This window comes from Typopeltis vanoorti, chromosome 10 (assembly GCF_054136105.1).
Source record: "Typopeltis vanoorti isolate ZY-2024b chromosome 10, IOZ_Tvanoo_1.0, whole genome shotgun sequence".
In the NCBI taxonomy this organism is placed as follows: Eukaryota; Metazoa; Arthropoda; class Arachnida; order Uropygi; family Thelyphonidae; genus Typopeltis; species Typopeltis vanoorti.
Genome location: NC_143558.1, coordinates 68201784 through 68227620, shown reverse-complemented (window position 1 = coordinate 68227620; position 25837 = coordinate 68201784). Strand labels below are relative to the sequence as shown.

The 25837-nt window shown below is 37.3% G+C and overlaps 1 protein-coding gene across 1 annotated transcript in view; it reads right to left on the bottom strand.

Annotated features, from left to right (window-relative positions):
• Nucleotides 1-25837, bottom strand: part of pug (pug C-1-tetrahydrofolate synthase, cytoplasmic) — a 426201-nt gene that overhangs the window by 283734 nt on the left and 116630 nt on the right. Inside the window, exon 10 of the mRNA XM_090399374.1 lies at nt 189-193. Within this exon, the coding sequence (XP_090255500.1) occupies nt 189-193 (5 nt within the window). The remainder of the gene's footprint in view (nt 1-188; nt 194-25837) is intronic.

Genomic DNA, 25837 nt, shown 5'->3' with positions numbered 1-25837 from the left:
ATTTATTTTATTTTTATTTATTTTTTTTTTTCATATTTTTCACCGCGGGACTTAAAAATCAAATTTTATCTTCGTTAAATTTGTGTCTGCCCGTATCGCGCAAGTAGTTATAAGTATCGAATTTAGTTTTATTGTATCACTGAATAAGGTACTGTACAGAGGGCTTTTGCAGTCTGTATCATTCTCACAGCAACTGCGCTGTATAGACTTAAGCAAAACCATATGTTGCACCGAAACACACTATCTAACTAAAACCTATTGTCCAATTTTTCAATTATGAAATAAGTGTTTTTTTATTGCATTTGAAATTCTCGATGTCATTATGACAGATCACAAAGGCTAACTTAAAGTAAAAGACTACCAAGAATTGAAACATGCCATATAATGAATGTGTGAGTTTGCCTGCCACCCCAAACGCAAACAAGAAGCCATAAAATTCAACCAAGGGTTGAAACGTTTGTGGGAGTTGAGCCAGTCAGTAATGAGAAGTTCCATCGGAACGATAAATGACACCCGTTTGAATGTGCTAAAACTAATAGTGAATGTTGTTATGACAGTTTCAGATGTTATGGAATTCGATTGAAGAGAATTAGCATTTCAACTCAACACTTGTCGGTTGCTTTTGTCTTTGGGTCGCGCGATCTTTTGTTAATACCGCACCAAAATGTCTTTATAGCTGCTGTCTTGTGTAAAACAAAATTCAGCTTGTACGTATTGTAACAATTAAAAAAAAAAACTTGCATAATTTATAAGCGTATAAAAGGATATCACCTGTAAATCGTTGATGTGCCAGCAAAATTCTCAGACGTGCCACCTCTGGCACGAGTGCCATAGGTTCGCCATCTAGGGTATACATTTACTGTATAAAATGTTTATTGTTGAAAATTGTCTTCGTTTTCTGCCAAGAAAGCTCATTTAAAATCATAAATGTGTTATTCTCAAGCCGAGCAGTTTATTTTCTGGTGAGTTACATACATATGTAATGCTTTTTTTTTATGTAAAAGTTTATTTTTATTGTAATGGCCACTAAAACTGCAACGAAAGGGAAAAAACCAACATTGAAGAGGAAATTCATTTCTCTCGAAGAAAAAATTAAAATCTTGGATCGGTTGAAAATTGGAGAAAAACCAGGAGTTGTTGCAAGGACTCTGAATTTAAATGAATCAGCAATTCGAACAATCAAACAAAATGAACATAAAATCCGAGAAAGTGTTATTGCTGGGTCAACGGTAAGTGCAAAGCGCGTTGCTCGTGTTCGCGATATTCTAATAGAAAAAAAATGGAGAAATCTCTAATGATTTGGATAGAAGATTGCACTCAAAAGAAACTTCTTTTGAATGGACACCTTATTAAGCAAAAAGCTCTAAGTTTATAAACATTTAAAAGAACTTGATCAAGATTCTTCAGGAGAAATCTCTCAGCATGGATTTTCTGCCAGTAAGGGTTGGTTCGAAAACTTTAAAAGGCAGTTTTCTTTGTATAATTTTAAAATCCAGGGAGAATTAGCATCAGCAGATGTTGAAGCTGTCCGGAAATACCCAGCAGAACTTTTAAAAATCATTAAAGAAGGTGGTTACAGTGCAGATCAGGTGTTCAATGCTGATGAATCTGGGTTATATTGGGAAAAAATGCTAAAATGCACCTACATTTCAAAAAATGAAAGATCAGCTCCTGGATTCAAAGTTTCCAAAGATAGAATTATTTTACTATTTTGTAGTAATGCATCAGGTAATTACATGACAAAACCAATGTTTATTAACCGATCTGCAAATCCTCGTGCGATGAAAAGGCTCGACAATCCATCCCACCTGTTTATTGGTGGGCCAACAAAAAGGCGTGGGTTACAGCTAGCATGTTTGAAAATTGGTTTTTCAAGTGTTTTGTACCGATGTAGAAAGTTACACAAAGAAAAAGAATATGGACTTCCAAATTCTACTAATTTTAGATAACGCACCAAGCCACCCAACAAATTTAAGCCATCCGAATATTAAAATAACTTTTTTTGCCGCCTAATACTACTTCAATTATTCAACCACTCGACCAAGGAATAATATCAACATTTAAGTCATATTATATTCGGCGAACATTTCAATTAATTTTGGAAAACATGGAATCTAATCCAAACATGACACTGCCTCAAGCATGGAAAGAGTTTTCAATATTGAATTGTGTAAAAATTATTTCTCTGTCCATTAAGGAATTACAACCCTCTACGCTGGATGCTTGCTGAAAAAAAATATGTGCTGAGGCCGTAATGGAACAAAATTTCGTACCTCCAGTGGATGCCGAGCTACGTCGTATATTATTATTATTATTATTCCTGACACTTCCAAGGAGTCCGAAGACTCATCGCGGGAGGACACCTACAACTGTCTCAATTACTACACCGAACCTGTACTACGAATCATCTCCATCTACCGCCCACCACCACCACCACCACAACTGGTATTCTATGTCTGTAAATTGCGTGTTTTCTGAAGGGCCGATTTGTTTATATGCGGGATGAAAAACGCTGCTACTCCTTATGAGATCGGCTAACTCACCTTCGATTGAAATCGTCCAGATAAAGATTCCTCCCGTTGCGACGAGAATCGAACTTAGGTCTATTCCAATCGAAGGGCGCAATGTACCGTCGTTCTTCCAATTGCGCTACGGAGGCTATATAATAAACGTCGCAGACATTTTTGGTGAAGAGGGCTTTTGCGACATGGTTGAAAACGAAATTAGTAAATTAATTGATGGAGAAACAGATTTAAAAGGGGAGGAACTTGTAAAATTAATAGATGGCATCGAACCAAATGGCGGGGAAAGTTCTGCCGAAGATTCTGATTGTGATGAATCCGTTAAAGAATTCGGTTTAAATAAATTAGCAGAAGGATTGGACTTGGCAAGAAAGTTAGGAAGTTATTTTACGGATAATGATCCCTCAATGGAGCGCTTGGGAAAATTCACGAGACAATTGGATATTTGTTGAGCGCCATATTATGAACTTAATAAAAAATTGCAACATAGTGGAAAGCAAGTCTTATTACTGACTTCTTCTGATGACTAAACCAGCCGAAGTATGCAATGAGAATTATACAAATGATGTCCAAGAGATTTTAAGTGGTGACGACCTCCGGCCACCTAAAGAACATCTACGAAATGTTATTTCTGAATACTTTGATGACGATTAAAATATGCGCTTTATTTTATTGTGTCTAAAACATTTATGCATATGTGCAAAGAAATTTATGTACAATTTGTAATTTTTAGAATTTTATACTACGTATTTGTCATAGTTTATGTTTTCTTAACTTACATGAATTACCTGAATTAAATAAAAATATTGTTTTTGTTGGATATATCATTGTTGTTTATATAATTTAAAAAAAAAAACAATTTCGGAACCTAACCCTAATTTTTCTATGTGATCTATGTCTCATATAACGCGATTTATATAACGCGGCATTTCTATGGACCTAACATTCGCGTTATACGAGGGTTACCCGTATTTCCTCTTCTTTGGCGCCTGTGTGCTTCGCACACATTGCACATATGGCCAGCGTGTCCCTGGTTATCTTCAGATATAATTTATGTTATTAGTCTGTGTAGCTGAGTGAGAGTGGCCTGTGCCATTCATCGCACTAGACCACCTGAAGAAAGGCCATCGTAAGTTCTATTCTAGTCGCCGACTAGAGGAACTTTTACTAAACCTTTTTTTCGACCGCGTCCCGACTTATCGATCTCAATCTCTCAAGCGGATTTTTCTCCTGGAAATTCGGGTTTTTTTCCCCGTAAACTCAAGAAAATCGACCTTAGAACCCACACTATTTTCAGACAGTAAACATAGTGTAAGGATTGGGGACCACGAGATGATGGCACTTCTCAGCCTCCTCTCTTTACCGAACGCGATGTATAATTAGTAATAATCATGTGCCCGCAATCTCTGATTATGTACCGGTGAAGATTCATCTCTAAACTTATACGGGAATAAAAGGCGATAGTCGATTTTTTCCCCCCTTGAGTATTGTGATTGAGACGATGGCAGTTCTCTGTTGTACTCTCTGAATGCCAATTAAAATCACTGATAATCTTGGGCGAGCTATGTGTGATTGGCTAAGGCCAGATAATGCTAGTCCCAAGTTTCTGAAGTCACATAGGCCAAAATGGACTCTCCTACTCTTATTGGGAAATAAAAGATGCTAGTGCGTGCGATTTATTTTCAAATACGTGTTATTAATGAAAAAGCAGTAAATTATATTAATCCAATAACATCTGCTGATGCCTTTTATTCCCCAAAGGGAGAAGACGATGCCATATATCCCAAACCACTGTTGAAGACTAACAGCAGTCAGTCTTTTCAGCCATCACAGAGAGAAAGAGATAGCCCAAGCTGTCAACGACAGTTTAATAGGCATACAAGGAGGAGAGAGTCCAGAAAACATCTGTCGCTATACCCTAACATTAAATATTATTGTCTAAACAATACATATGCATTTGTAACGCATTTCCACCTCCCAAAAAATGTTTTTAGGAAGGAGGGAACGTTTACAGGGCTTCACTGCATCTGTGCAAGTCTGGACCAGGGTCTGCATCAATAGCCAAAAGTCATTCGTTATTGAGGTTTCTGGCTTTCCTATGTATAATACCCCGTAACAGACCTAGCGGCAGTAGTTCAGTCAATGACGATGATTTCCTTTCGTTAGAAAGATCAGCATTCGAATCTCATCTAAGATGTGAAACACCTTTAGTTTCTACGAAGTCAAGATAGTTTAGAAAGAAGGGCGTTTAACAATTGTCAGTGAGTGCAAGGGAAAATGTCAATAATAAATCAAAACTGACTTTGATGCACGGCATCTCTCACCAAGGCGTTTTTGAAACCTCTTGCTAAGGTTCCAAAAAGGTCTTGCTTTCTCTTGTAACAAATTTTTCATTGGCTCTGAGAATTTTTAGTTCTTCCAGAGGTGACAATCATAAAGCGATAATGGACAGCAGTCACACCACTGTGTCAGTATAATTGTAGGGATGGCCACAACGTGGCCACCCCTACATACGGCTGACGTCATGCCGCTCTCCACGACCTACCAGAAAAAAATAAACAAAAAGATAAGAGGAGACATCAAAAAAGAGGAACAAAATAAAAAAAGAGAGAAGAGAGAGAGAAACAGGATTAATAAAAATTACTGCAATAAAAAAAAGTTTAATTCGAAACACATTAAATGAAGTTTACTTTGAACAATTAGAATAATTTTAAAGTCGAAATACAATAACTTTAGTTATTTATTTACTAGTAGAGGCCTCCCTTGTATCCATTTTCTTAGTAAGCTCCTTAAAATTAGATGTGTATCAACTATCATCTTTACTGACATAAGGGATGAAGCAAAAGCTTTTCATATTCCCGGCTATCTTGAGAGAAACTGTGAGTGGAGAAAGTTTGAGCCAATTGCTCGCCCTGAGTGGGCTAGAAGATTAGTCCTCAGTGTTGAAGTTTAGGATGGCTTTAGGTCTTTTATGTTTGAAATAATCCATTGCGTCATAATCTGCAGCCAGTTGGATCAGTTTGTTAGGGTGCACAGAGCGCCCAGGATCATTCTAAGACATTTATTCTGGATACGTTGTAATTTGAGAACATTAGAATTTGAGGTATGACTCCAGGCCGGTGAAGCGTAGGTGAATATTGGACGAACCGTCAGTTTGTATATGAGAAGTTTGATTCTGGTGCTCAGCTTACTGTTTCTGTTAATTAGCGGATAGAGCTGGGCTATGGATTTTGATGTGGCACAGACTTGATATGGGAGCTGAAAGTCAGTTTTTTGTCCAGTATTACACCAAGATATTTGATCTCATTTTTCCATGGAATTTTAGCTGAAAAGGAGAATATCTTCTTTAGGAAGCAGTGATCTTTTGGAGAATAGGATGGCTACGCTCTTCAGGGAGGAATTCACTTGGAGTCGTCATTTGGAAAAATATTGTTCGATTAGCAGTAGGTTTTCTTGCAGTTTCTTGATGGCTAGATGAGGCTTTAAAGATATCTGGCTAATATCGCTGTATTCAGCTTATAGGGCTTTAATTGAAAATAATGGGTTGTGTGGTATATCATACAAGTATAAAGAGAATAGGATTGGTGCTAGTAAGGATCCTTGTGGAACTCCAGCCAAGATGCGTTTTTGTGTCGAGACTACCACACACATCCTAACTTGCATACGCCTATCGTACAGGTATGCCTTTATAAGATGAATGATTCCGATTGGTACACCAGATGATATCAGTTTGTATAGCAAACCATAATGCCAAACCTTGTCAAATGCACTGGCTATGTCAAGGAAAACAGCCCCAGTGCATTGACGCCAGTTAAAACCCATGATGACGTGTTCCACCAATCTGTGTATTTGCTGAGTGGTGCTATGCGACTGTCGGAAGCCAAACTGCTTCTCAGGCAGGATATTTAAACGGAGTACTGAATCTTAAAGTCTGGTAAGAATTACCTTCTCGGCAATTTTGCCGAGATTAGAAATGAGGCTGATTGGTCTGTAATTTTGAGGCAATCTGGGATCTTTTCCAGGTTTATTGATCGGTATTATGTCCGTCAGTTTCCAGTAGGAAGGGAAATGTTTGTAGTGAGGGATGGAGTTAATTATATTTGTCATATGGACAATGGATCTACGTGGTAGAAGCTTTATTACTTTGTTAGAGATACCATCGGGTACAGGAGCCTTTTTGTTCTTGAACTTCTTAATAATAGCATATATTTCAGCAGATCATGTTGTACCATCATCTTTTATTTTGGTTTAACCAATAAGAATACAATTTGGTCGGCTAAATCCCAAATTGCCAGCCCATCCTCGTTCGTTCAGTATCAAAGTAGATACCCAAGAGGGTGCACCACGAGAAGGTGAGGATTGGACATTAGGTCAGAAGCCCTGGTCGGTTCTCCGCATTCCTTTAAAGGCTATGTGGAGGTCTCCTCTCAGTTATACAGCTTTGACCCTTAAGCACCTCTAGTGGTGGATTTAGGTGGATTGATACGGTACAAAGTGCCTTAGACGATAGAAATATAAGATCTGATAATGTTGGTGTCTTGACAAGTAACAGACTGATTAGTCATAGAGGAAAATTGTAGATAGGAAGTTAGTAATGATGTAATTTTTTTATGTAGTACTGTCATATCCTGTACACCCCTTGAGGGTACATAGCAGGAATTTGATGATGATGATGATGATGATGATGATTTCAGCAGGTGAGGTGGGTGCAATTTGAGTGGAATATGTAAGAGCAGAATTGAGTGAATATCTGACATTACGGTGGATCTTGTATATATGGTTAAAATCGAGGTGATATGCAGGTTTACATTGTTTTTCAAGATGATTTGTTATTGCTTCAGTTTTATCAGCATCCGTGTGGATGAGACCTGAATCTGTTTGGGGGGGGGGAGGTTTATTTCTGTTTTTAATCTTTCGATTGAGATTCCATATGGAGTGGTTATCAGTAGAGATGGAGGTTAGTTTTTCTTCCCAGAGTTGAGTTCTATGGGCTGCAAGAGCATCGCGCACTGCAGAGTTGAACCTGTTCAAGATCCGTTTGGCTTGCAGCGCCCTGGTGTTGTGATATCTTTTTCTTGCCTTATTTTTTCCTCTAATCAGATTCATAATATCTTCTGGCAAGTGGTTGGACTTGCGGGTAGTTGCAGGGACAGTAACTGCTGCACAGGCTGCTTTAATCTGTTCTGTTAAATTTTTAACAGCTATTTCAATTTCCTCTTTTGATTTAATGGTGGGAACAGGACCAATACATTTTGGAAGTACCTTGGAGAACCTTTCCCAAGGAATGAATGAGTGAAGGGCGGGGAGATAATTTTTCAAGTTTTCCCAATTTTAATCGTATTGGGTTATGGTCTGATGACATATCATTAATCTCATTAAATTGTATTGGAGTCTGATGTGCTGCAATATGGCTATGTCCAACACATCAACCCGACCATAAGTGTTGTGATGGGTGGGATCAGCAGCATCTATTACAAGAAGGTTGTTGAAACCAGCATAGTTATGTAGTATCTGTCCATTTTTGTTGGTGGAACGGCTATTCCAGGATAAATGCTTGGCATTTAAATCACCTGCCACAATGATAGGCTCTCCGGTATCGAATAAGGTGTTCAAATCCGAGAACAGTAATGATTTATGTATATGCTGCGAAGATTTTTAGTTTACCGACAGAACTCGTGAGAAGCTCAATGCCGGTGATCTCGAGGTTGGTGGTAGGAGGGATGTTTATGGAGTGATGAGAGATGAAATTTTTAATGAAAATTGCTGTGCTTCCTCCTCTGTGGGCAAGTCTATCAGCTCTGTACAGTTGGTATCCACAAATTTTGGGGTTGTCTGAAGGTCTTAAGTGCATCTCATTTAGTAAAAGGACATCTGGCGGATGTTTTTGGACGAAATTTTGAAGTTCTAAAATCTTACTCCTCAGGCCGTTCGCGTTCTACGCAATGATCTCTAGAGATTCTGGTTTTACTTTGTTACTGTTCATTAGTGAGCGCTGAAATAATAGCTTGTGTGTCCTTTAGAAATCTGTTAGTAGAACTTTGTGAAGGGTCGGATCTGCTAAAATCCAAGAGCATATTTGTCAAGGAAGAGGTAATGATAGCTGTCAGATTTGGATGTGATGTTGGCTGTTCCAGGGATGTCTGTTTAGGGCGAGTTACATCCGCATACGTCCTAGACTGTTGTTTCTGAGTTGTTCTATTAGAGGCCTCAGATTTCAGCAGATGGGCTTCTGATCTTTATGTTGAACTATAGGAGGCTGTGAAGTAGTCTCCGATATAGGTGTGCTAAGAGAGGAAGTGTATGTTCCTTTTTCTGATTTTCTATTTCTTGGATTGTGCGCACATCCTCTGTAGTTGGCAGTGTCAGGACCACCACAGTTGGCACATTTAGCTGGGGTGGATTTTGGCTTAGAGCATGTATTTGTTTGGTGGCTGACCCCACATTTTAAGCATTTAAATTCAGCCTTACACATTTTCTGGGCGTGACCAAACTTCTGACATCTATGGCATTGCCCTGTTGAAGCCCTTTTTCTTAATGTTTCTATAGTGATTTTCAATCCACAGATGGACGTCAGATCATATATGTGCTTGTAGGTTTGACTGATCTCTACTAACACCAGTGGCATTGGAGCCCTGTTTCTCCTCGTCATTCTGCTGACCTTTACGGGTGATAAATCTTTTTTGTTGTAGATCTGCAGTGATTTCTTCTATAGAAACATCTTCAGATACAGGGCCGGCAGAAGCGGACATGCAGAGCATGCGAGTGCCGCTACGAAGGGGGCGCTGCCGCAGGGGCACGGTTCATAAGTTCATTTTTAAGAAACAAAATTTTTATCATAAAAACAAACAATTCTTAGAATGATCAATATTAAAATAAATAAGGCTGGATACACCGAATAAAAATTAAAAAAAAATTGTATATCGCCGCCTCTTTGATCAGTTGGCTGTTGACAATTTTGCAGCGAGAGGGCTAAATGCTTGCCTGCAGAATGTTGTGTCTACTGCAGTCTATCTAAAGTGAAACGGTGATCGGTTTTTATGCGCAGAAACGAATTTTCGTACAAAACATTTGTTGCTAGTTAACCAGTGATATGGTACGCATCTCAATTTGGCTACTGACAGTAGCGCAGTGTGGACTATTATTTCGTCTCTGTGTCGTGTTGAGTAATATGGTACGCATCTCAGTAGGCTACTAACAGTGCAGACTATTATTTCGTCTCTGTGTCGCGTTGTGTAATAATTTCTTGTGGGTATAAAATAGAAATCAAATCAAAAATTAAAAAAAGTTATCCGGTGCACGTCATGCTGCAAAAGAAGCAGACATTAAGAAACAAACTGGGGCCCTTAATAAATTTGTTAAAATATTCTGATGCAGATCGTAACCAACTCGATACATCAGAAATCAGAGTTGAAGAAGCGTGCACATGATCCAGTTTGCATGAAAGTACTATTGCAACTAGTGAACAAGATAACAAGACGCATGATTTAAGTGAAAAACAGGAGAAGATTTAGTTGTAGTTCACCACGAAACTAACACATTGTTAATCTCTGTAAATTTAGAAGATCCATGTGAATGGGGAAATGTTGATGAAATATTACGAATTGTTTTAATTGAAATGGGCCTGTTCAAAAGAAAAATATAATATATCCCAGAGATACATATGGTCATAAATTTGGCGACACGTATTATAATAGAAAATGGAAAACGGGGAGCTCGTGCCAAGAACATGGCTTATTTATTTCGAAACTTTAAATTGTTTTTTGATTTTGTTGCAAACTTTTCGCACCCACTGAATCAAGTAGTCTTGTAGAAGGTTATAACGATTGGAGAAATGTAAGTACAACTTTGCATAGACATGAGACTAGTTTAACTCAGATGAATAGTTTCTTAAAATGGAAGGAACTTGATAAAAATTTAAAAAACAGAACTACTATTGATTGTCAGACTCAAAGCATGTATGAAATGGAAAAGAAACATTGGACGAGTGTTTTAGAACGCTTGATTGAAATTATAAAATTCCTTGGTAGCCAAAATTTAGCTTTTCGCGGATCATCTGATAAATTATATGAAAGGAATAATGGCAATTTTTTAAAATTAGTCGAACTGTTTGCGAAGTTTAATCCCGTTATGGAAATTATGTTGAAAGGGCCCTACAACGAAACAATAGAGTACACTATTTGAGTAAAGACAGTCAAAATGAAATATTGGAAACTTTAAGTAATGCAATCAAGGATACACTTTTATTACCAATTCGAAAATCTAAATATTATTCCATAATTTTAAACTGCACACTTCGCTTTGTTTCCTGTGACAATGGAATTGTCAAGATAAAGGAAAATGTTTTAGGTTTTGCAGATATATCACATTCCACAGTTATGTGAAACAATAATGGAACATTCCCATTGAAGACATTCGAGGTCAAGGGTATGACAATGGGGCAAATATGAAAGCGAAAAAATATGGGCTCCAAAATTTGCTTTTGAACAAAAATCCTCGAGCTTTTTCTTAAAAAGTGTGTGCTGCTCATACTCTAAATTTAACCATTAACGATGCAGTCAAAGTGAATGCAGATACAATTAGTTTCTTTGCAATTATTCAAGAAATATACAATTTCTTTTTATTCTCTTACAAACGTTGGGCAATCCTTTTAAAGTTCGTAAAAAAATTAACATTGAAACAGCTATCAGAAACGCGATGGGAAAGTAAAATTAATGAAATCCACCCTCTACGATATCAGTTAGGAGAAATTTACGATGAACGTTTTGAAAATTTAAATAATGAAAATTTTAATAAAGAAACTCAGTATAAAGCACAAACATTATGTGCTAAAATAAAGGACTACAAATTTATTTGCTCTCTTATAATCTGGCATGATTTACTTAACAGAATAAACCCTGTGAGTAAAATGCTTCAAGACAAAAATATGAACATTACAATTGCTTTAGAATCTATCTAAAACTTAAAAATATTCTTACAAGAGTATCGATGAGATAAAAATTTTAAAGAAGTTCTAAAAACAGCAAAAGAACTGAGGGAAGAAGTGGATGGAGAACAAGAATTTAAAACTGGTACGGAAGGTCGACGACGAAAGCAGACACGACAATTTGACTACGAGCATCACGATGAAACGCCACAATCGCCAGAAGATAAATTTAGAGTGAATGTGTTTTATACACTTCTAGATGTTGCAATGTGTTCGTTAATAGAACGTTTTGAACAGCCAAAAACATATTATGATAATTTCAATTTCTTGTATAGGTTACTACAAATTAATAACGAAGTTTTACGAAAAAATTGTGACGATTTAGAAATGCTCTTGTAGGACGGCGACAATAAAGACGTAAATGCAATAGAACTATATGACGAGTTATGTGCTTTCCGGGATATTTTTCGGAAGCATAATTTAAATATTCAAAACCCTTTCGATATTCTTAATTTTACTGTCTCCAATAATTTATCTTTCCCTAACTAGGGCTAAATGGCCTCGCCTACTCCCGTATACGGGAATAAAAAGGCGTTAGCTGATTTTTTTTTTTAGAACTTTTCAATTGATTTAAGAATACTGTTAACCTTACCTGTTTGTGTAGCGAGCGGTGAACGTTCCTTTTCCAAGTTGCAATTGATTAAAACCTACTTAAGAACAAGTATGTCACAAAAAAGGCTTGTTAGTTTGTCGTTAATAGCTATTGAAAATGATATACGTGCGGAATTAGACGTTAAGACCATTATTTCTAATTTTGTGAATATGAAATCAAAACCCCTAAAATTTGAATTTAAAAAATTTCAAATATATTTATGTAATTTAATTTATTTTCTGTTATTCTGTAAAGATATCATTTTTTGAATACTTATATTAAATGTTCTACTTATTTCTGAATTCTTTTCTTATTTTCTCATCTATCTTGAGTTTCTTTTATTTTCCTAAAAGATAGTTCCACTTATAAAAAATATTAAACAACTTTTACAAGTTACTAAGAATTTAGTAACTTCTAAAATGCAAGAATTTTTTAAACTTCAAAAAAAAAAATAAATTTTAACTTTAATTAAAATTCATTTTAATTTTGTTAGCGATTCGGATCGGTGAGAAGGCTATAATCCCTGTATCGTTATATTCAACGATTAAATTGAAGTGGCTTTATCAAATTTTGCTTTAACTTTTGAGAATTTTTTGAATATTCGGGTTTTTAACGATTATCCTGCATAGTCAACACCCCCGGTTCGTTACATTTAGAGAACCAACATGTAGATGTTCTGTCAAAATTTATTTAAGAAATTTCAAATAATTTAAATAGTTATTATAGTAAAAGAACCACACACGCCCGAATCGTTACAGGGGCGCTTAAATAGAAATTGCATGCGAGCGCAAAGACCCTAGCGCCAGCTCTGTTCAGATACACCTCTAATCACTAACTTGAGGTTTTTTCCCTGATCCCAGTGAAAAAGTGTGGTACTGAATACCTCTGGTATTCAGTTCAGAGGTTAACCGTCAATAATCCATCACTGTCCTGGGTTGGATTTTAATACCGTCTGTGACATTTTTTGCTTGGCTGTATGATATCTGTAAGTTGTACATCGTAGTCCTTAGGGACATCCATTTATTCTTTTCAAGCAGAATAATTGGGGTTATCTTTTCCCTTATCTTATCTTTTCCGGGACAAACCCATCTTTTTCCATTTCATTCACATTCGGTGGTTCAGAGGCTGCAGCTTTGCGCTTTTTGCGAGCGCGAACCTCCTGATAATCAGTGTGGTTAGTAAGGGTATTATCCTCAGCAGTTATTGCTATTTCGCTAGCGCTGTCTTGAAGAAGTTCTAAGAGTTGAGTCATCTGTATCAACTTCTTTTATTTCATGAACTACAACCTTTCCTGGCCTTGTGTGAAGCAGATTTCCTACGTGTTTAAATATTGCCAGAAGCTGTTTAAAAATAAGTTCTTCGCACGGTGCATCCATGGTTAGACCCTAGTCTTGTTCTGTAGAGCAGGACATGACTTTCCCTTTCCACAATAATAATAATAGACAGTTTCTAATGAAGTAAATGAAGCAGTGAAACAATGGCAATACTAATGGCAGTAGGCCTAGCGTATCGCCCTTGTTTTGAAATTTGTTGACTTACCTACTTAGCTGATTCTTTGGACCTCTTTAAAAATAAACCGATTGATTATAGTAGTAAAACTATTTACTACTAGTAAATTTACTAGTCAAAATTCCTTGAATCATATTTTATATCAACTATCAAAATCCCGCACGTCAGACATCATCGCTATCAGAATCCATCATTAGATGTGTAATTAGTCAAAGCGGTTCTTATAAGCTCGCTACAACCTCGCCATGATCACACTCACTTACTCTCGTACCATCTCATTGGTCAACGGTTGCAGCTCTTCTTACCGGAATTATTTTAGCTCCTAAAAGACGCGTAGTCCCCCCCCCCCGTTATTAGTATGTCTTTTTCCTGACAGAAACTCGGATCGCCGCTGGAATTTGATCATGAATGGATGAGAACGGACGTGTTACTTTAGACTGAGCCTGATTACATTGCATACAAGGTTTCTCAGTAATCTCACATTGCACTGGTGCTAACACAGTGTGATTTCTACTGTCTTCCCCTCTGCACGAAATGTGCAAGAGGTCAAATGGCCAGCAGGCCCCACCCGCAATGAGGACCAGTGGTGGTATTAAGGTTTTATAGGGAGGTAGGTTTCTAACTGTGGCAAAGTGAGATATTGATACTCCTTTTCCCAAATTAGTAGGTCCTAAGAAGACTTTGCTAGTACACCAACTCAGTCTACAGGACATTTGCTGGCAGGCTTCAAGCCCTGCGGGATTATACATTGCTAGTAGTGCGTCTAGGTCTACAGGATACTTTTCTGGCAGGCCCCCGGCCCTGCGGGATTATTATACTGCTTTTAACCCATTTCTGCTGGCAGGAAATCGCCATTTTGAGATAAACAACATCAAAGACCACATCCAAATCCTTAACAAGGAGCAGTCTCTAGAGGTACTCAAACTCATAATAAGCAAATTAGAAACTGACGCCAGGATTTATAAAAGAGTATATTCACTCTAATGATCAGGATGGAGAGGAGGAGAAGAATGAGATTTCACAAGAGGATCTCATTGCTGCTCTGTCACCAAAATCCCCCTGTCAAAACATCTCTCAAGGGAAGCACTCTAACAAAAGAAGAGCAACCGTAGAAGACCAGATGGATGATGACACACCAACATTAGTAGAAGCCCCAAGGAACACCGGAAAGGTTCCACCAGTAATACTAAGGGATAAGGACAAATGGACCACTGTCACAACAGCCCTTAGGGAACACAAAATTGCATATTCCTGGGCAAAAAATCAAGATGAAGGAGTCAAAATCCAACCAGCCTCAGTCACTGACTACAGACAGCTGACAAGATTAATAGATAACAAGAGTCTTCCATATCATACTTTTGCTTTACCCAGTGAGAAAAAGCTCAAGGTTGTGCTTCGCGGAGTGACCGAGGGTGTCACCTGTGAAGAAGTCACCACTGATCTTATGAGTCGGAACCTAACACCAGTGAAAGTGAGCAGGATGGTCAGGGCAGATAAACGGCTAATGTCACTGATACTCGTAGAAATTGATAAGCTACAGAAAGAGATTTATGAATTAACAACGATATGTGGCCTCAGAATTTCTACTGAACCACTAAGGAAGAAGTCGACAGCTGGGCAGTGCCATAGGTTTGGCCATGCCCAAAAACTTTGCAAGGCAAATTACAGGTGTTAAAAATGTGGCAAGAGCCACCAGACCGTCATGTGTACAAAACCAAGATCCACTCCAGCTAAATGCGCCAATTGTGGAGGACTTCACCCCGCAAACTACAAGGGATGCATTACATACCGAAATAACCGAGGGTTACAAAAAACTACCCTTCCAATGCAATTCAGCGATGCTCAAGACACCCGTGCTAGTCACACCACAGTCCAAACTATCTCTAGCCCGACACTCAAGAAAGGAAACAAATGCCTAAAACGTATGCAGAGGCAGCACGAACAAAGGCTACTCCATCTCATGACCATATTAGGTTGAAATCTAACATCAGTACTAACTGCCTCACTAGCTACCATGTTACAAGAATTCAGTATGACGAATCCTTCGTCGTCCTCCACGAAAAGATTCCTACAAGGTACCCACTCAATTCTGACAGCGCTCAAGAATGAATAGAAGAAAATTCCATCCCAACTCTCTCATGATCACTGCATCGAATGCCAACAGACTCAAAAACAAAATTCTAGAACTACAAGAATTCACTGACAGATACACTCCTGATATAATTCTAGTAAACGAAACACATCTCAGACCAGCTAATAATCCCAAATTACGGAACTATACTATGTACAAAACAGATAGACTCACCAGCAGTGGAGGAGGAACAGCTATATACATTAAAAACTACCTAAGCCACAATGTTCTGACCAATCCCCAAACCAAGAACCTAGAGATAACATGCATTGAAGTTAATACCAACAATGCTGACAATATTAAAATCTATGCTGTATATAATCCACCCAGCATTCCATTGCTGGTATCTGATTTGGACTCCATTCTCGGCTTCAGACTCCATCATCATGGCTGGTGACTTTAATGCCAAACATACAGCCTGGCATAGCTCCACAATCAACGACAAAGGTCGAATTCTAAACCATTACTCAACGCAACATTCTATTGTTGTAACTGGAACCACAGAACCCACCCATCATAGCTCAACTGGAAGTTCAGATGTACTTGACATAGTCGTCCGCAAAAACATCAGATACCAATATCAGCTGGAAACAATAAATGAACTTTCATCAGATCACAACCCTCTTCTGCTTCAAATTGGTACACAAGAACAATTCTCCCTCCCCACTCTTTCATATCTTAGGACAAACTCTCCAGAATCCTACCTGATCACATTGGCCCAGTCCCTACTATTCACACTAAAGAGGAGATAGAAATGGCTGCAAACAACTTTACCAGTCAAATCAAAAAATGCAATAAAGTCAATTACCCAAACTACAGTTTTTTCACCCTAGTGGATGGATCCCCCGAGGAAATTATGGATTTAATAAGACTGAAAAACAAAAACAAAAGGAGGTATCATAACACAAGAGCCCCTCAAGATAAAGCAAATTTGAATAAATTAAACAGACAAGTACGTGAAGCCCTCCAAAAACATCGAAACCAAGAATGGGAATCTAAGCTAACAAAATTAAACCCTGAGGACAACTCCATATGGAAGTTTCTGAGAACCTTCCGCACCAAAAGATAACTTTTACCACCAATTCAAACCTCGAAAGGAATAGCTCACACTGATAAAGAAAAGGTAGAGGCTCTGGCCAACAGCTTGGAAAGTCAATGCAACCCCTCATATGAAAATTTGAATATCAATCTCATCTATAAGATTCACCTCCGAGTTAGGCAGGCCATAACACAACAAAAATATGACCTAGAACCTCTCACACCTACCTTCTCCAACAGAAGTTATAAACATTATAACCCACCTGAACAACAGTAAAGCTCCAGGCTCAGATGGAATTACAAACAAAATAATTAAACTACTCCCCAGAAAAGCCATTGTACATCTAGTCAACATAATTAATGCCATCCTCAGACTCGTATTTCCCTTTAACATGGAAAATAGCAGATGCCACACCAATCAAAAAGATGGGGGAAAATGCTCAACTGCCTGAAAACTACAGCCCTATCAGTCTTCTGTCTAACCTTGGAAAGATTGCAGAAAAAGTAGTCCTTACTAGGCTTCAATCACAAACGGACCAACTACATATAATCCCAAATGAGCAATTTGGATTCAGAAAAAAACACGCCACCGTTCAGCAGATCCACAGGCTAGTAGAATACATCTCCGAAGGCTTCAACCGGAACCTTCATACAGCTGCAGTCTTTTTAGATGCTGCAAAGGCTTTTGATAAGGTGTGGCATCAGGGTCTTCTCTACAAGCTCATCACATTCAATATGCCTACTAATCTAGTTAAAATAATTCACTCTTACCTCAGAGACAGATACATGCAAGTCAAAATAAGTGAAACTGTATCAACCAGATGCAAGGTTCTGGCAGGAATGCCGCAGGGCTCACTCTTGGCCCCTTGCTGTTTTCTATCTATATTGCTGATATCCCTCAAAACCCAAGCTCAACAATCACTGCATTATTAGCAAGATCTCTCAGCCCCAAACTAGCTATTAAGAGACTCCAAAGCAGCATTCACACACTGGAAAGATGGTTTATGGACTGGAGAATTCAAAACCAATCCACAGCCATACTGTTCACTAGAAAAGAGCCTCAAATCAAGGAAGATATACATTTACTAGGTGTTAAAGTCCTATAGCAGAATACAGTCAAATATCTTGGAGTAATTCTGGATAAAAAATTACAATTCACCAACCATATAGAACACAAAAGTTCAAAGACATCCAAAGCAATAGCGCAGCTCTACCCCATGATCAACAGAAAAAATAAATTCGATACTCAGAACAAACTGCTCATATACAAGATGGTAATACGCCCAGCCATAATTTACGCATCTCCTGCGTGGAGTCATACATTCGAAAACAAATATTCAGAAGCTGCAGAGAATACAAAACAAATGTCTGAGAATGAGTTTTGATGCTCCATGGTTTATGAGAAACTCCCAAATTCACAGAGACGTCAGCATTCCCTACATCACATCTGTTCTTCATGACCTAGCTGAAAAGTTCTTCATTAAGACAATTAATCATCCGAACCCACTGATCAAGCAAGCTTCAGATTATAATGAAGCAGATTTCTGAAAATACAAGAGATCCAAATCAATTCTATGCTCAGCTGAACACGGTTAATCTCACTGCCCTTTCAGGGCGAGCTTAAAGCTCAATAATTCTCCACCCAAAGAACTTAACTTTTCAGATGGAGGGAAATATGAAAAGCATTTATGCTTCACCCATCAAAACAGTATCGTTCTGCGTTCTGCGGATCGCCGCTGCATTTACTGCTGTCCACGTCCAGTGCCCAAACTACACACTTCATGATTCTTGTCACCACAAGGGTAATTGTTTCTTTTAAAACAAATTTGTCCACTTTCCATCTTTTAGATTACTATTAAGCACCAATATCACTACAAATTAATCAACTTTTCCAAAACAGTTGTATTCAATATCTAACACATATTATACACATAGCTGAAGTACTTTTAATAAAATCAGACAAACATATCGAATAATTATTTTCTCAGTAATTTTTGTCACACCAATCATAAATTCATCATATGCAAAGAATCAATGTTGATCAGTTCAACGTTGATATTTTTAGGCTTAGGAAAGAGACTCATTCAGATTACTGAAAGCAATTAAGAAATTTATTTAAAAGTACTCATATCTCAGCATAATGCTTAAACAAGCTGACACTGATAAAACCATTACCATGATAACCTAAATTATCAGATATATAAACGTATCAGATATTATGATAACCTAAATTATCAGATATTACCATGATAACGTAAATTATCAGATATATAAACGTTTAACCACATACACTTATATTTTTCAAGCAAAGAAGACAAAGAATCATCATACCATTAAAACTAATGCACATACACAAAATTTATTATGAAAAAAAAAATCATTATACATGAAAAAAGAAAAAAACAGCGTTCTTATTTTAAAAAAAAATAGTTAAAAATATCTTAACCACATATAAAAACATTGCAATAATATAAAAGAAACTGAGGAAATAAGCGGTTACTTAGTTTAAAAAAATAGTATTTTTGTAATATTTTAGCAGAAAATAAGATGCTCTATTTGAAAGATAATTCAATCATGCTTTACTTAGCACGATTGAATCATCTAATGGACAAACTTAAGTGAAGTGAGTTCCTTCACTAACTAGAGAGAGAGAAAGAGATGTCTCGTTCTGTATCAACTCACCTTGATGTACGTGCATATCCCAATAAAGATTCAACTCTTCTTAAATAAAATACATAGGCCAATTTGGGAATCATATACATAGATGTCAGAAATATTCTAAAATCATGCATGAATTTGTGCAACGAAGGGGGATCTGACCGGATACAAAGTGGGAAGAGAATGGGCAATAGTATGAATGGACTCGCACGCTTATACTCTTAACTCGCGCATCAAAAAAGCGGAACAAATACACTTATCGAACACGAAAAAAAAAAAAAAAAAGAGAAGGGAAATCGAGGAAATCATAATAACCGTAACCAGGAAAATGTGCGTTTCGTAATTGTGTTGTTGTAAACTGACATCTTTCGTACTGTAGCCATAATATTATTTATTCTCCTAACTTTGCCACTAAAATTATCGAAAAAAAAAAAAAATTAATCGTAATCCTAAATACCATTCATTGAATTTGACGCAGTCCCAGAGGAATTATTTTTACTATTTCGAGTCATTTTGCCAATAAAAACAATTTGATTATTGCGAGAGAGAAAAAGTTTTTTTTTTTCTCAGTTGTTTGTCAATAAATGTGAAATTGTATACTCTAACGGAAACAAAAAATGTTTCGTTATGTTTGTCTTGAATCAAAGCCGAGTTCAATAAAAACAATTAAAAAAAAACGTACTGTTTTGGGCTCTGTACAATTCGACATAAAAAAATTACGTTACTTACTGAACTTTATCAAGAAGTGGTACTTTTGTAAAAATGTGATTGGTATTTCAAGATAAACTCCATTTTTTAATAAACTTCGATCTTTTTTTTTTTTGCGGAGGGGGAGAGAAAGTGAGAGTACGACAGATAATTGCAGCTATATCATTGCTCTAAATCCTAACAGTCCTGTTATTGTCTATGAAAGTGAATTCTATGTTCTCTATGTTTTTTTTTTTTTCATTTTTTGAAATCCTTTTCTTCTTCTCTCTTCCATTATCTATGTGGATGATGATGAGGCCGAATGACCTCTTTCCACTTCTGTCTGTCCCAAGAGAATCCGAATAATTCTGTCCAGTTTGGTGTCGCTTGTTGTGATTTGGTTTTTCCACTTTTATTTTGTCTATCCATCTAATTCTGGGCTCCTTTGGATCTTTTTACCTTCCATCGTTGTATTCAGAGCTTTAGATGGTAGGCTTTCTGTTCCCATTCTGGTCACATGGCCAAACCATCGCAGTCTTCTTTCTTGTATTTTGTCTATTATTCTTATTTTTTGTTTTAGTCGTTTCCTTATGTCTTCGTTTCTTAGTCTATCCAGCAGAGATACTCCAAGTAATCTTCTTAGCCAACCCATTTCAGTAGTTTTTGAAATGCGGGATTAAAAAGACGAATTTCAGGAATAAAAAGAAATGACCTGCTGTGCCAAAGATCAACTAACTCGGAAACCAGCAGAAGAAAGGTTAAGAAAAAAGTTCCTCTAATCATCGACCAAAATCGATCCTATAATCGAGGCCGGCTCTACCGACGGTGCAAGACGTGAATTTGCACGGGGCGACAAGTTTTTTGGGGACGGCAAAATTGGCATAAACTCTGCGAAAAAAAAAAGGGGGATGGGGCGGAAAAATATGCTACTGCATGGGACGACAAAATTCCTAGGGGCGTCCCTGCCTATAATGGTATTCTATCGAGGGCCTTTGGAATCAAATTTCCTTTCTAGAGCTATACAATGCCTGTATAGCTCTAGAAAGGAAACTTGTTAAAGCATTCATATCCAATGCTTTAACAAATTTCATCAAATTTAATATACCAGTGTGGAATTATTAATAATAATTCGAATCGTATTGGTAATGGTTTCAAATAAAAACTGAACTAATTTCTTATGTGTAACGTTAATCAAAAACTTTAGTAAACAATACCTTGACAGAGCAGGGTTATTTTCAATATATGATTTCGATTGTTTTATCGAAATTATATTTCGATATAATTTTGTATTGAGGTTGATTACTGCCTGAAATAATGTGGGTACTACGGTCGATTTTCTTGAGTTTAAGGGATAAAAAACCCGAGTTTCCGGGAGGAAAAACCCGCTTGCCCGTGCCAGAGATCGACTAACTCTGGGATCGGTCGAAGAAAGGCTTAGAAAAGATTCCTCCAGTCGGCGACTAGACTTGAACTGAAGTCTGACTTCGAGTGACCAATCACAGAGGACGCAAGCGCCACTTCCACTGAGCTACACATTGTATAATTGTATAACTAGAAAAATGTAAATGTAAGATTCTATCACTAGTAACTATGAGAGTACACGTAACATAATACTTGGGAATCTCATATGATATATATTTAAAATAAAAGTCAACATTATTTATTCCCAAGAGATAATCTCTCAATCTTTTTCTAAAAGCATGTTTGAGGTCACAGATTTTATTTCATGTACTTTAAAACATACAAAAATGTAATGGCCAAGCAACATGAATAAAATGATTCAAACATACTAATAAAATATAAAACGATTCTTTGCTGGTTGAACTTTGAGCCTTTAGTTGTGCATAATCGAGAATCAGCACGGATTCCAAATCACACTGCCTATATCGCAGATGTGGCTTTAAGGGCATATTGCATTCTGAAATAGTAAGTTCTGGGATCGATTTTCTGACCTGCATAGTCAAAAACAAAGATTCTAGAAGAAAAACTCGACTTATCTGCATCAACCGAAAATGTTCGCCTGCTGTAAGAGGGCGAACATTTTGGGTTGATGCAGATGAGTCGAATGATTACATCTTTCAATCTAGGTAATCATTCATAGCTCCACGTTCCTTGCAACTACTGAAACCTATGGTTTCATAGGTTTCTGTAGTGTGTATGCAGGTGATCAGAGAAAAAAGGAATTTGTTAATGTGTTTCTTGAAGAGTTGTGTTGGGGAACACAGTATGGTGAAAGCGTGTTCCAAGAAACATAGGTACATGTCATGAAGGAAAAGGATGAGAAGTTCATTCAGTGAGTATAGAGCCGAACCGTATAGTGTGTTGACCAGCAGCTACCCATGTTCATACATGATTAGAGTGCACTGAAGAAATAGTGGCGGTTAATTTAGTGGAGCAGCATCTATAAAAATACCTATAGAAAACATTGACGGACATCAAAAAGTGGTATTTAGGGGATGTGAGTCTGCAAGATTTTAAGGTAAACTCTGGTGTACCACAAGGATATACCACTTGGTCCATTGTTATTCAATCTATACATTAATGATATTGGGAAAGATTTGACAAGCAACATACAGCTATTTGCTGATATGCAGTACTTGCAGAATTATGTGAATAAGCTAGAATTGTGAGTATGGGAAAATGGATGTCAGTTCAGTGTCAGTAAATGTAAAGTTATGCATTAGATACCCATTGTCATATTATATTGGTGGGATTATGCTTGAAGAAACTGATAAGGCTAGAGATCTTGGAGTGTTAGTAGATAGGAAATTGAAGTTCAGGGGCTATGTAGCAAAGATTGCAAATACAACGCAAAAGATAATTGCAATGCTGAAATGAACGTTCACATGTAAAGATATGGATATCATCTTGCCTCTTTACAAGGCGTTGATAAGACCTCACCTCGACTATTGTGCACAGGTCTGATCTCCTGGCTTCCGTTGTGATTCTGATATATTGGAGAGAGCGCAAAGGAGAATGTTCAAAATGATATCTGGATTATGGAATACTAATTGTGAAGACAGATTAAGAATTTGTAGACTTCAGACACTAGCAAACAGGAGAAAGAGGGGTAATATGATTGAGACTTACCAACTTCTGAAAGGGTCATACAGGATTTCAGTTCATGGAAGTTTTCATTTTATGGATGGTGGGGGGGGGAATGCAAAAGCATCCATGTAAGTTGAGAATGAATGCTCTCAAGAAGAGGGCTAGAATTTTCTCTCTTAGGGTGTGCGTGATTAGAATGGATTGCCATTGGATGTTGTGAGAGCAAGTAATGTAAATAAATTCAAGAATAAGTATGATAGCTGATACGTGTAGTATGTGGCCTCCCTCGATGAGTACCTCGCTCCCTGGAGGTCAATCTTAATAATAATAATAATAATAATAATAATGTGTCATGAACTGTGTAGAAGGTAGAAGAGACGTGATGTTTAGAATGAAACAACACCAAGCTGTTTGGTGGATAAAAGGAATATGGATGGTCTCTTTATCCTCCAGAACAGGTTCGATGTGAAAGTTAGTCGAAGAGGAGAAATTGATTGTGTAACATATTAAATTCTCCACAGCAGTCTAATGCAGGATATAAAAAATTTAATCACCCTAATAAAACATTACTGCACTTATCAGACATATACCTTCATTGTTGCAAAAAATTGCTATTTGGTGGCTATCTACAAGATCAAACGTAATAGCTATCAGCTAAGTCTGAGAAGGTGGTAGCCTTGCTTCGAGTAAAATAGCAAGAGCAAGAAGCTTTTTAATCCTGAGTAGAATAATATCAGTTATTAGAAGTTATAATAATGTATTATTATTATTTAAAAGCTTCTGCAAGAGACTGTCTAATATTGCACTGCGAGTGCATAGACTAAAAAGATGCACTAGCGAAATATATCTTTTCATAAGTGGAAAGTTAAAAAAGCATGTAACTTATTTACTGGCATATGAACCAATAGCGGAAGTATCATTGCGAACCCCAATAAAATCTCCATGCTAATCTTTCATTATTAGCAAAGCATGTACAAATCCAGTCGACTAAAAAAAGGGACAAGACAGAGTTATCCATCACAACTGTATGACAAAGGAAACATGTAATTCCTTGCCAAGAGATAAGGACTTTTCAACTGAAGGTAAGAACGATGGTCTCAATACGGAGGTACCATTGCTTTTCCTAGAGAATAAAATGGTAATCCTGCAAAAAGAACATGCGCAATTAACAGACATAACACGCTAGCCTGATACTTTTAGCCGCTTCAGTTATAATTCAAACCAAACCACTGCATCCTTGAAAAAAAAGAAAGTATCTGATGAAATATCGACTTACCGTGTATTCTAGTAATCTTCCTGGGAGAAATTCGAACTGTTTTTTGATGGGATATACAGTGAGACCTATGCTATTTTGTTCCCATGTGGACTTCCATCAATCATGAAGCTCATCTCAAGAGAAAAAAAGATTGATTTGACAGTCCTTTAACTGGTCCAGATTTGACAAAACAAGGCCTTGCTCTAGGATCTATTTTTCTAATAAGTCCCGTGCATTCTCATGGGATTCAGATTTGGGCTTTGTGGTGGCCAAGTAAGCTGGTGGAAGTTGCTCTCATGCTCGCTGAACCACTGCCGAACAATTTTTGCGCGATGTTCGTCGTCCACGAAACAACGATCACTTGCTAGATTGAAAAGTCAATATTACAGGAAGGACTTGATTAGCAATAATGTTCAGATATTCTATGCAGGACATATGCCCCACCTTCAGAACCTTCAGTTGTATTTAGAAGGCAAGGTCTCTGTCTACTGCCTCTTCAGAACAAGGTGTACTGTGACTCATCAGATCACATGACTTATTTCCAGTCACGATATTCCTGACACCACAATAGACGAACGTTTTAGTTCTTTGCAGAAATCAGTAATTTCCGTATAAGTATACAACTGTTAATACCGATCATCTTCCCTGCGCTTAGTTCAGTGAGATATGGATCGGGAACAGCCTTCATTAAATGCGTTGGTCAATTGCTGTACACAGAAAACGAAAAACGTTTTTCCAGATGACGGCGATCTCGTTCCTGACATACTGTTTTAGGACCATAGTTACGCCTTTTAGACAAGCGATGTGAGTTATTTTTCAACTAATTAAGCATCGTTGATATTATCACTTCTCAGAAAGCAATCATCTCCGTTGTTTTCAAAATCGTGGCTCCAGCTAGACAAGCACCCACAATAATCCCTTTATCGAACTCCGAAAGATCTTTTGCTGTTCGAAGTTGACAATTACTGACCAGCACCATTCTTAAATAGTTGCCTAGAACACGTGGTGATGAAAGTGACCAAGCATTTTATGTGTTTGTTAACTCCGACATCTCTTGCCGAAGATATCAAACCCTCGAATCCTCGCTTTTCGATCTTAACGCTGTAGAAATTTAGACAGTTCTTCTGTCCTCTTTAAGTTCTTATCACTAAAAGTTAATTTCATATAGTATAATTAATTTTACACACACTACGAGATAATCTTCCTAGGATACTTCAATAGGATACAGGCTCTGTTTCTAACATTATATATCAAATCTGAAAGGAGAAGCCGAATCATTTGCCACAAGTCATCATCATCTAACACAAATAGTAAACCTACCAAGTAGAATACTTGATAATCTTCATTATTCCCCCAACACTCTGGACCTTTTCTTAACCAGATCTTTCAAATACGGTATAGAAATCTGCTCTCT